General features: G+C 36.9%; 1 protein-coding gene across 6 annotated transcripts in view; it reads right to left on the reverse strand.

Moving 5' to 3' along the window:
- Positions 1-18: 18 nt before the first annotated feature.
- Positions 19-12,189, reverse strand: part of LOC135140999 (potassium voltage-gated channel subfamily KQT member 1-like) — a 96,580-nt gene continuing 84,409 nt past the window's right edge. For all 6 annotated transcript variants that reach the window (XM_064071778.1, XM_064071779.1, XM_064071776.1 and 3 more), the window contains 4 exons: positions 5,846-5,981; positions 5,625-5,781; positions 1,987-2,109; positions 19-1,932 (listed from right to left, as the gene is read on the reverse strand). In XM_064071778.1, coding sequence (XP_063927848.1) covers positions 1,831-1,932; positions 1,987-2,109; positions 5,625-5,781; positions 5,846-5,981 — 518 coding nt within the window. In that variant the 3' untranslated portion in view covers positions 19-1,830. The remainder of the gene's footprint in view (positions 1,933-1,986; positions 2,110-5,624; positions 5,782-5,845; positions 5,982-12,189) is intronic.

A 12,189-nucleotide genomic window follows, 5' to 3' on the forward strand; every position in this document is an offset into this window, starting at 1 on the left:
TTTCATGGAAACGCAGCGGACGTGGAAATGATTTATTCCTTACAATATCATCTCTTAATTACAGATCAAGTAAAAGCTTTAAATTGCTATAATAATAATATTGCGTCAAGAAGGTCTAAATTACAATGACAATCATTATGGAATCTTGTTAAAACGTACATTCAATAGACGCTTTATCTTTAAAATTTATTGATCACGAACTTTGTGAGCATACTAGTAACTATCAATAAAAATATTTACAATAAAATACAACAGAGTGATTTAAGTCAAAAACGTGCTTAAAATCTATCACAAAATTATTATTACACAGGAAACGGCGAGGTTCAACAAACAACGTCGCCATCACCATACAGCTGCTATTAGTTTATCTTCGAAAGCATATCTTACCAAAACTTAACAAAACGGGAGAGACGGTTCCATTTACTTTATACACAGTTTCTTCCGGATAAACTACTAAAATATCAAGGGAATAATAGAGGCAACTACGGTATGATTGAAATGCAAAGACTCTTAGGGCACTTTTGTAGATCAAGGACGAGCGATTCCGTTCGAGGGACGGGCTAACGACATCCATTATCCCGGCCGGCAAATGGGATCACCCGACCTCCAGACAGGAAGATTTCGAGATATTAACGTTTCATAAATTTAGAATATCCTTAGGACTATTGGTTAAACGGAGGTCCAGCGGCCCTAAACTCCCTCAGTGTGTCAGCGTGAAGCGCACTTGGCGCCAAAATCATTTTCGATTGACGCGTGTCACCGTGTCATTGGAGTAAAAATATACGGGTTATGAGTGACTAGTCACGTCGGGAGTTTAGCGCCGGCTTGGCCGTGTTTCGGCGGTTCTCTATGAATGCGTTTGTGTTGTACGAATTGGAAAAGTTTCAGTTGGCAAACGTGAAACTCCTCGTCTCAACTCCGGCCGGTCCGAACAGGTCAAGATCGTCCGCCCACCGAAACGCCAAATTTTGCTCATCTTTGGTCCAAACGTTGACTTAATTCGGTCGTTATAATACAGTGAATAGTAAGATGTGCAAATCACAGATGCAGAGGCACTCTTTAAATAAGTTCTGAGAGATTTCCTATTTACAAAAGACCGATCGGCCTCGACGGGAAGTACATTCGTTGTTTCCGGTGGCACGCTTCCAATTCCCGCGTGGCCGAGGCGTTTTTAAAAAAATCTTGAATGTTTTATTAAGGCTTACTCTAGAGAGTTCTACGAGAAAATTCTCCTTGTATTGGACCCTTGTATAACTCACGAGAAAGTCCAATTCTGTCGAAGCTTCTGGATTGTGAACTACGTCTTGTTCTTTTTATTTGATATTGTATTAGGCTAGAGTTCGTTCGATTTACACAACTCGGTACGAGTCAGAAAAGTAGATTGTCGACAGTTTCCACCTATACGGGAAAAGGGTCTGGCCTCACAAACCCCTAAGCTAAGGAGCGCGCGCGGGCGAAGGTGTCACGTGACGACGAGCCAATGGCTGGCGAGTCTAACCTCGATGCGCGCTCCAACCGCGCGCGCCCGCCCTAACAATACTTGTATAAATCTAAATAGGCACGATCTAGATATAGATATGGAAATAATCTAAAAGTGACTAAAAATATATGTTACATTAATTATTATTCTTAGTCCTTTTACAGTGTGCCCCATAATACCATGATTAGTTGTAATATTGACTAAATCTTATATAGTTACTATGTACATTGCCAATTCCGTCTTACCAAGCTAACCTAACCGAGAAAATTCCTGTTGGGATATGTAGCGACTGCAAAACTCGAAAAATTATTGCTTCTGCACCCGATATTTTGTACGTAACGCAGGAACACTCAGACGTCGTCCTCTATCGATCTTAAGGATGCTTGGTTTTTTTGTGCCAACGTATTGAGGATGTGGGTTAAGGCGTCCAACTTCTTGTCCATTGTTCCCAACTGGAAATCCACACAACGTCATTATTCACTCGACTTGTCAAACCACCGGGTTACCTGTTGCTCTACCCTGTACAATCTGGCTCCGACGGTCATCGGCTTTACGTTGCCCACCCTGTCGATCCCTGCCAGATAACTCCCCGGCTTCCCGAGCGTCTGGTCCAGCCGCCTCTGCAACTCCTGGAACAGAGTTAATTTACAATGGGAATTCACAAACAGCTTTGTAAACACGCAATGGTCATAGAGACGCTTATCTAGCTATAATGTGCGAGAAATCTGTCACTACATCTCCCAGTACTTTGACAGAGTTTAACCGAACTGAATAAATTATGCACCTGCCTTCCCATTTCCTTTGTAAACCCCGCTCAATTACTCCATTACTTTGCATAATTTAAATTTAACGTAGATGTCAACTAGTTATTCCCCCCCGAAGACAAACAACCCCTTTTCGTTTCAACCCCGACATGCAACATCGCATGCAGCCCACGAAATCCGTCACTTTCCTGATCCCATTATCCATTATTGTCCCGACAGCCAACCAGCGATAACACCCACAGCCCCGTAGCTAGAAAACTTAGATAACTATTTTATTTTTTCTGAGTTTTTATATTTGAAAAAACATTAAAATAATTGGAAACGTCGATTTTTTACGCTAAATTTTCGTAAAAACCTGTGGAAGTCCAAAAAATTAGTACGATACTTGGTTAAAATGCTAGTTAAAACAGAGAATGTAGATTCACAAACAGCTGTACTGCATCCAAAAATTTGTGTAGTGGCCATATAGGTAACATCCAATTTGTTTGAGTTTATTTTTTTGCATGTTTAGTACATATTTTAAAAATCCGACTTCGAAACCAAATATTTCGAAAATTTTGGTACGGAACCATGAACTCCTCATGTTTTTTTAGACTCGTCGAGATGTGTATTTCAGAATTTTTTGTCAACTTTAACAAAAGCTCCATTTTTGGAAACCCATATAAAATTTTTGACTTTTCCCAAGCATTTTCGAAAATTACCATTCATCTCGATTTCTTCCAAAAATCGTTTTGGATTCAATTTTTTTGAAAATTCTTACATTTTTTGCAGAATCGACGGAAGAAAAATGGCAATTTTTGAGAACCTGTATCAAATTTTTGATTTTTTTCAAGCACGTTCGAAATTACCAAAAGGGATTCCTTTATTGATTTCGATCTCCAGGTGTTGTTTTTGGTTGTTTTTTCGAAAATTCGTACAATTTTTCCATAATCGCCAAAAGAAATGTGGTAATTTTTGAGAAATTTTGAAAATTTCAGCTCGAAACCGAGTATTTCGAAAATTTTAATCCGGAACCTTGAACCTGTCATGTTTTTTTAAGCTCGTCGAAATCTATATTTCAGAATTTTTTGTCAACTTTTACGAAAGTTCAATTTTTGAAAACCCATATAAAATTTTTGGCTTTTCCCAAGCATTTTCAAAAATCACCAAAAGAGATTCCTTTGTTCATCTCGATTTCCAGAAATCGTTTTGGATTCAATTTTTTTGAAAATTCTTACATTTTTTCCAGAATCGACGGAAGAAATATGGCAATTTTTGAGAACCTGTATCAAATTTTTGACTTTTTTCAAGCACGTTCGAGATTACCAAAAGGGATTCCTTTATTGATTTCGATCTCCAGATGTTGTTTTGGGTTGTTTTTTCGAAAATGCGTACAATTTTTCCATAATCGCCAAAAGAAATATGGTAATTTTTGAGAAATTTTGAAAATTCGAGCTCGAAACCGAGTATTTCGAAAATTTTGATCCGGAACCATGAACCTGTCATGTTTTTTTAAGTTCGTCCAAATCTATATTTCAGAATTTTTTGTCAACTTTTACGAAAGTTCAATTTTTGAAAACCCATATAAAATTTTTTACTTTTCCCAGGCATTTTCAAAAATTACCGAAAGGGATTCCTTTATTGATTTCGATCTCCAGATGTTGTTTTTGGTTTTATTTGGTTGAAAAGTCGTAAAATTTTTCAGTAATCGCCAAACGAAATGTAATTTTTGAACTTTGAAACCGAATGTTTCGAAAATCTTGATCTGGGACCATCTAGACCTTGTGTTTTTTGATTGAGCTCGTCGAGATCAACATTTCAGATTTTTTTGTGGATTTTTAGTCAACTTCAACAAAAGCTAAATTTTTGAAAATCCATAAAATGTTTTTGACTTTTCCCAACCGTTTTCGAAAATTAGCAAAAGGGATCTCTTTATCGATTTCGATCTCCAAATGTTGTTTTGGTTTTATTTTCTCGAAAATTTGTACAATTTTTCCAAAGCCGCCAAAAGAAATGTAATTTTTGAGAAATTTTGAAATGACGACTTTGAAACCGAATTTTTCGAAAATCTTGGTCTGGGACCATCAAGACCTTATGTTTTTGGATTAAGCTCATCGAGATCTACATCTCGGAATTTTTTGTTGATTTTTTGTTAATTTCAACAAAAGCTCAATTTTTGAAAATCCATATACACTTTTTGACTTTTCCCAAGCATCTTCGAAAATTAGCAAAAGGGATCTCTTTATTGATTTCGATCTACAGATGTTATTTTTGGTTTTATTTTTTTGATATTTCGTCGAATTTTTCCACAATCGCATAAAGAAATAACTTTTTTTTAAGTCACTTTTGAGATTTTTTAGAAATTTTAGGTAGAAACCCAATATTTCGTAAATTTTGCTCCGGGAGCATGAACATGTTTTTCGATTAAGCTCATCGAGATCTATATTTCAGAATTTTTTGTCAACTCTAACAAAAGCTCAATTTTTGAAAACTAAATAAATTTTGACTTTTCTTAAGCATTTCCAAAAATTACCAAAAGTCATTCTTTTATTTATTTCAATCTTCAGATGTTGTTTTTGGTTTTATTTGATCGAAAATTTGTAAATTTTTTCTAGAATCGTCAAAAGAAATAGGAGTATAATTTTTGAGAAATTTTAAAAAGTCGACTTGGAAACCGAATAGCAGCAAGACCTTATGTTTTTTGACTAAACTCGTCGAGATCTACATCTCAGAATTTTTTGTAGATTTTCAGCCAATTTCAACAAAACTCAATTTTTGAAAATCTATAAAAAAATTTTGACTTTTCCCACGCATTTTCGAAAACTAGCAGAAGGGATCTTTTTATTGATTTCGATCTCCAAATGTTTTTTTTTTGGTTTTATTTTTTCGAAAATTCGTACAATTTTTCCAGAGCCGCCAAAAGAAATGTAATTTTTGAGAAATTTTGAAATGTCGAATTTGGAATCGAATTTTTGAAAAATCTTGGTCTGGGACCATCAAGACCTTATGTTTTTTGATTAAGCTCATCGAGATCTACATCTCAGAATTTTTTGTCGATTTTTTGTCCATTTCAATAAAAGCTCAATTTTTAGAAAATCCATATAATATTTTTGACTTTTCTCAAGTACATAGTAGGCTATGGAATAAAATGTGACATGTTCATTTTTTTATACGGTCAACATCAACGGTAGGGTGATATTGCCAAATAATATACCCTGTAAGAAAATAAAGGTGGGGCGGATGGGGCCAGTTAATATGCTTCGCCAATCGGCATTATATTGAAATTTTATTACTAATTTGAAATTTATAATGTATAAGTCTTCCAGGGGGGGCAACCACAACTGCTAGGGGGGGCTCAGCCCCCTCTTGCCCCCCCCGTAGCTACGGGGCTGAACACCCACCTTGATCCGCACCATCATGTTCAGATGACCCTGGCTGTACTGCTCGATCACGTCCCTCACGTCGTAGGGCTTCCTGGCTTGCTGGAACTTCCGCCTAGCCACGAAGTACTTGATCTTGCGGATGGCCCTGATGGCGTTCTTGTGTGCCTCCGTTAGTCTGCAAGCACATAGATTGGGTTATGCGTTTGTATGAGGTGGAGGTAATCGGACGATTCGCTTACTGTGTGACCCGGGGGAGTTCGCCGTCCAGGTCGTCGATGTCGTCGCTGGCGGCTTCGGTGACGGTGCTGGTTTGGCTGGTGAAGACGGCCCCTCGGGCGCTCTCGCGCTCGCCGCGACGCACGCGGTTCGGCGTCCCTGAAAACAAAGTGCACAAAAGGGACGAGTTAAACTGCGGATCTTTGGAAAATTTCGACTCGTTGTAGACGCTGTATCCGTACTAATGTAAAACTTGTCTTCGGAAAGTTTAGTTAAATTAATCCGAGTTGAGATTCCAATGCAGAACTGTCTCTAAATTGGTAACGGAATAAAGATTATAGTTCCTGGAGTTCGTGTCGGGATATAACGTAGACGGAGGAATAAGCTCGTTCTTATAAATAAATCAAAGGGTATCCAGATCCACCGTTGAAAGTAATAATCCCTTCACATGCATATCTTTCACGAGACGCCCGACCTCATTATTTTTCTAAACATTTTACCAACACAATCCTCTTCGTAAAGGTACAATAATACGTACGAGGGAGACGATTTATCTCGTGCACCCTTTTAGCATCGCGATGACGTCACGACGGTTCAAAGGGAAAAAACCCTCCCGTGAACAAAAGCCCATCTTTGCATTAAAGAATCGTCGGAATCTCGGTTAAGCTTGCTCCATCGTTCGTAATGATTCCAATGGTAAATTCTTGGAGCACGTAGAACGCGGCCGCTATCGATTTTCGTATCAGACTAATAAAGGGATTACGGCCTTAAAAAGGCACAAAAGCGACTTTTTCCAGCGCCACTCGTGCCGGCACAAAACAAGAAAAATGATGATGCATTTCATACGCGCGGACAAAGCAGGCGTCGCCGGACGACGATTAATAATCCCTTAAGCCGATAATTTACACCTGCGGGGGCGAATGCGGGCTGGAATGGGGGAGCGGGATGGGGCGGACAACGCCCGGGTGGCAGAGACTCTAGTTGGTGGTTGAAAGCACGTCGCGGCAAGATGGCTGCCGAAGCTTCAAGGAGATGATTGATTCTGCTAACCTCAAAAATTCGAATTCCCTAGCGAAAAGTTTTATCTTTAATCATCCATATTAAGATTTTTGATTATATTATATAATTATTTTTAACATAAAATAATGAAAGGGAATAACTGAATAATGTCTACAGCGTCTACAAAGTCATCACAATCGAGATGGGGTGGGTGGGCGGGGTTAATATTTTGCCTTTTTTTTTCTTAAAACACATAGTATTCTTTGAAGAACACGATAATCACAAACATGTTTTAAATTTCTTGCAACGAAACAAGTATTTTGCAGTTAAAATCCGCCCTCTTGGTTTCCGGCGAATAAAAAAAATCATTACAATTGAGATAGGGCGGGTGGGCGGGCTTCTACTTTGATCTTTTTGTTTTAATAAGTGTTGCAATTAGACTCCGCCCCATAAACACAAAATCCATATTTCCTTGCAAAAATGTACCATTTTAACCATCTCCTTAAGTTTCTTGTTGTCAGAAAATGGCTATGTATATTTAAAAAAGGGCAAAATATGAGCCCCGCCCACCCACCCTATCTCCATTGTGATGATTTTTTTATTCGTCGTGAGCCAAGAAGGCGGAACTTAACTACAAAATCCTTATTTCTTTACGAGAAATTAAATAATGTATCGTATCGTCTTGTTCAAATAATACTATGTATATCAAGAAAAAATTAAGTCAATTGTGAATTTTTCATTCGTTGTCGGATCGAGAGGCGGGGCTTAATTGCAAGATCCATATGTGTCTACAAGAAATTAATTACCATTTTAAACAAGTTTCTTGTTCTGAAAAGACGACTACTTATATTAAGAAAAAAGGCAAAATATAAGCCCCGCCCACCCACCCTATCTCAATTGTGATGATTTTTTTTATTCGTCGTTAGCCAAGAAAGTGGAGCTTAACTGCAAAATCCTTATTATTTTTCTACAAGAAATTACCATGTAAAACATGTTTTTGAACATCGCGTTATTCAAAGAATTCTATATGTACATATATAAAGAAAAAATTAAAGCCTGATCTAAATAGTAATGAAGTTTTTATTCGTTAGAAGACCTAGGGGTGGAGCCTTCTTGCAAAATCCACATTTCCTTACAAAGATTTACCATTTTAAACGTGTTTAAAGGTTCTAAGCAGTAAAAAAAGTCATCACAATTAAAATGGGGTGGGCGGGCGGGGTTAATATTTTGTCTTTTTTTCTTAAAACACATTATATTCGTTGAACAATACGATATTCAAAAACATGTTTTTAATTTGTTGTAAAGAAATAAGTGTTTTGCAGTTAAGCTCCGCCCCCTTGGTTCACGGCGAAAACAAAAATCATCAGAATTGAGATCGGGTGGGGGGGTGGGCCTTCATTTTGTCTTTTTGTTTTAATATGTGTACACTTTTTTCACAAGATGAAACTTAAAACATGTTTAATATGAAACCTTCTCGGGGTCCCAACTGCCCTTTTAAAAATGTGGAACCTTCTCGGGGGTCCCAAAGTACTTTTTTAAAAATGTTAAACCTTCTCGGGGGGCCCAAATGACTTTTTAATGTGTCGGGGCTTCCAACCGTCTTTTTTAAAAATGTTAAACCTTCTCGAGGCTCCCAAATGTCTTTTTTGAAAATGTTAAACCTTCTCGAGGCTCCCAAATGTCTTTTTTGAAAATGTTAAACTTTCTCAGGGGTCCCAAATGTCTTTTTTGAAAATGTTAAACCTTCACGGGTGTCCCAAATGTGTTTTTTAAGAATATGAAACCTTCTCGGGGAACCCAAATAACATTTTTTAATGTGAAACCTTGTCGGGGCTTCCAATTGTTTTTTTTTTAAATGTTAAACCTTCTCGGGGGTCCTAAATGTCTTTTTTGAAAATGTTAAACCTTCTCGAGGACCTCAAATGACTTTTTTTAATGTGAAACCTTCTCGGGGCTCCCAACTGCCTTTTTTAAAAATGTTAAACCTTCTCGGGGCTCCCATCTGTTTTATTTTAAAAATGTTAAACCTTCTCGAGGCTCCCAAATGTCTTTTTTGAAAATGTTAAACTTTCTCAGGGGTCCCAAATGTCTTTTTTAAAAATGTTAAACCTTCACGGGTGTCCCAAATGTGTTTTTTAAGAATATGAAACCTTCTCGGGGAACCCAAATGACATTTTTTAATGTGAAATCTTGTCGGGGCTTCCAATTGTTTTTTTTTTAATGTTAAACCTACTCGGGGGTCCTAAATGTATTTTTTGAAAATGTTAAACCTTCTCGAGGACCCCAAATGACTTTTTTTAATGTGAAACCTTCTCGGGGTCCCAAATGTCTTTTTTGAAAATGTTAAACCTTCTCGGGGCTCCTAACTGGATTTTCTTAAAAATTTCAAACCTTTTCGGAGGCCCCAAATCACTTTTTTAATGTGAAACCTTGTCGGGGCTTCCAACTGTCTTTTTTAAAAATGTTAAACCTTCTCTGGGGTCCCAACTGTCTTTTCTGAAAATGTTAAACCTTCTCGGGGCTCCCAACTGGATTTTCTTAAAAATATTAAACCTTCTCTGGGGTCCCAAATGTCTTTTTTGAAAATGTTAAACCTTCTCGGGGCTCCCAACTGGATTTTCTTAAAAATTTTAAACCTTCTCGGGGCTCTCAACTGTCTTTTTTAAAAATGTTAAACCTTCTCGGGGTTCCCAACTGTCTTTTTTAAAAATGTTAAACCTTCTCGGGGCTCCCATCTGTTTTATTTTAAAAATGTTAAACCTTCTCGGGGGCCCCAAATGGCTTTTTTGAAAATGTTAAACCTTCTCGGGGCTCCCAACTGGATTTTCTTAAAAATTTTAAACCTTTTCGGAGGCCCCAAATGACTTTTTTAATGTGAAACCTTGTCGGAACTTCCAACTGTCTTTTTTAAAAGTGTTAAACCTTCTCTGGGGTCCCAACTGTGTTTTTTGAAAATGTTAAACCTTCTCGGGGCTCCCAACTGGATTTTCTTAAAAATATTAAACCTTCTCTGGGGTCCCAACTGTCTTTTTTGAAAATGTTAAACCTTCTCGAGGCTCCCAACTGGATTTTCTTAAAAATTTTAAACCTTCTCGGGGCTTCCAACTGTCTTTTTTAAAAATGTTAAACCTTCTCGAGGCTCCCAACTGTCATTTTTGAAAATGTTAACCCTTCTCGGGACTCCCAACTGGATCTTCTTAAAAATGTTAAACCTTCTACAGGGTCCCAAATGTCTTTTTTGAAAATGTTAAACCTTCTCGGGGCTCCCAACTGGATTTTCTTAAAAATTTTAAACCTTTTCGGAGGCCCCAACTGTCTTTTTTAAAAGTGTTAAACCTTCTCTGGGGTCCCAACTGTCTTTTTTCAAAATATTAAACTTTCTCGGGGCTCCCAACTGGATTTTCTTAAAAATATTAAACCTTCTCTGGGGTCCCAACTGTCTTTTTTGAAAATGTTAAACCTTCTCGGGGCTCCCAACTGGATTTTCTTAAAAATTTTAAACCTTTTCGGGGCTCTCAACTGTCTTTTATAAAATGTTAAACCTTCTCGGGGCTCCCAACTGGATTTTCTTAAAAATGTTAAACCTTCTCGGGGGCCCCAAACGACTTTTTTTAATGTGAAACCTTGTCGAGACTTCCAACTGTCATTTTTTAAAACTGTTAAACCTTCTCTGGGGTCCCAAATGTCTTTTTTGAAAATGTTAAACCTTCTCTGGGGTCCCAACTGTCTTTTTTGAAAATTTTAAACCTTCTCGGGGCTCCCAACTGAATTTTCTTAAAAATGTTAAATCTTCTCGGGGGCCCCAAATGACTTTTTTTAATGTGAAGCCTTGTCGGGACTTCCACCTGTCTTTTTTTAAAAATGTTAAACCTTCTCTGGGGTCCCAAATGTCTTTTTTGAAAATGTTAAACCTTCTCGGGGCTCCCAACTGTCTTTTTTAAAAATGTTATACCTTCTCGGGGCTCCCAACTGGATTTTCTTAAAAATTTTAAACCTTCTCGGGGCTCTCAACTGTCTTTTATAAAATGTTAAACCTTCTCGGGGCTCCCAACTGGATTTTCTTAAAAATGTTAAACCTTCTCGGGGGCCCCAAATGACTTTTTTATCACGCTTTTATTAGCTTGGGTTGTATGTAACGGAATCTTTGAGCTTAATTTTCATCGGTTTCTAAAAGTCTGATCATCTTGAAACTTTGCACACGTCTCAAGGATCGATGACAATGCAATAATTTGATAACAGTTTCCCATTATCCTTATTAGGAGCGCCAGGATTTATAAATTCTTTTATGGATCCTGTGTAGTGGAGTAAAAGAGATAAAGCTAGCGCGCGATCTGCGCATGCCTGTAGTATCTGGTTTACTCTTCGTTGTAATTAGTCTTGATTAAAATACAAATAACGGATATTAAATGAAAAAAACAAGAACGGACTTTTAATTAACTAAACGTGTGCAAAAATGGCGGTTACCTCTCCGTGTCGATTATACCGATCTATACCGATTATTTCTGTTTCAAGGACAATTTCTGCATAGCTTTGGTTTTACAGTCGGTAAAGAAGGAATTAATTATAATTAAAACATATCTAATCATGAATTCTCACCAACTTAAATAAAGATAACAAATTTTGATTCAGAAATACAAACATGGAGGAAAATTAACCATTGGGGGTAAAACTAACCACAATGATGAATTGTGTCCCGTTGGTCCGTGAGGGCGATTGATTTCGAACTAATTCCCGTTGATCGATCATACGGAGACCACTGAGTCACAGACTGAGTGGTTCTTTCTAGAAAAATCTAAATAAGTAATTAATTCCCCAATTTATGAATTTGTCGCAGACTAAAAAATGAAAAATAAATAATAGTTTAAAAAACTAAAAAAACACGCTTTTATTGCTAATCGAACTAAAAACTAGAAAATAATTTTTAATGACAGAGTTTAATATTACAGTAGTAGAAGATCAAACAATCAATCATAATAAATCACCTCAAATTAAAATTATAATAAAATTTAAGTTATTAACAGAATAATTCAATTCAGAGTAAAAAGCGTGGGGTGCTTGATATTTTAAATATTACAATCATTCTATTGGCAACTATCTATGAGAGGATAGTTATGAACCGCAGTAAAATGCACCCCACGCTTTTTACTCTGAATTGAATTATTCTGTTAATAACTTAAATTTTATTATAATTTTAATTTGAGGTGATTTATTATGATTGATTGTTTGATCTTCTACTACTGTAATATTAAACTCTGTCATTAAAAATTATTTTCTAGTTTTTAGTTCGATTAGCAATAAAAGCGTGTTTTTTTAGTTTTTTAAACTATTATTTATTTAATGTGAAACCTTGTAGGGACTTCCAACTGTC

This window comes from Zophobas morio, unplaced genomic scaffold, assembly GCF_036711695.1.
Source record: "Zophobas morio isolate AGI-343-1 ecotype UQ-CSIRO unplaced genomic scaffold, CSIRO_AGI_Zmor_V1 ptg000041l, whole genome shotgun sequence".
Taxonomy (NCBI): Eukaryota; Metazoa; Arthropoda; class Insecta; order Coleoptera; family Tenebrionidae; genus Zophobas; species Zophobas morio.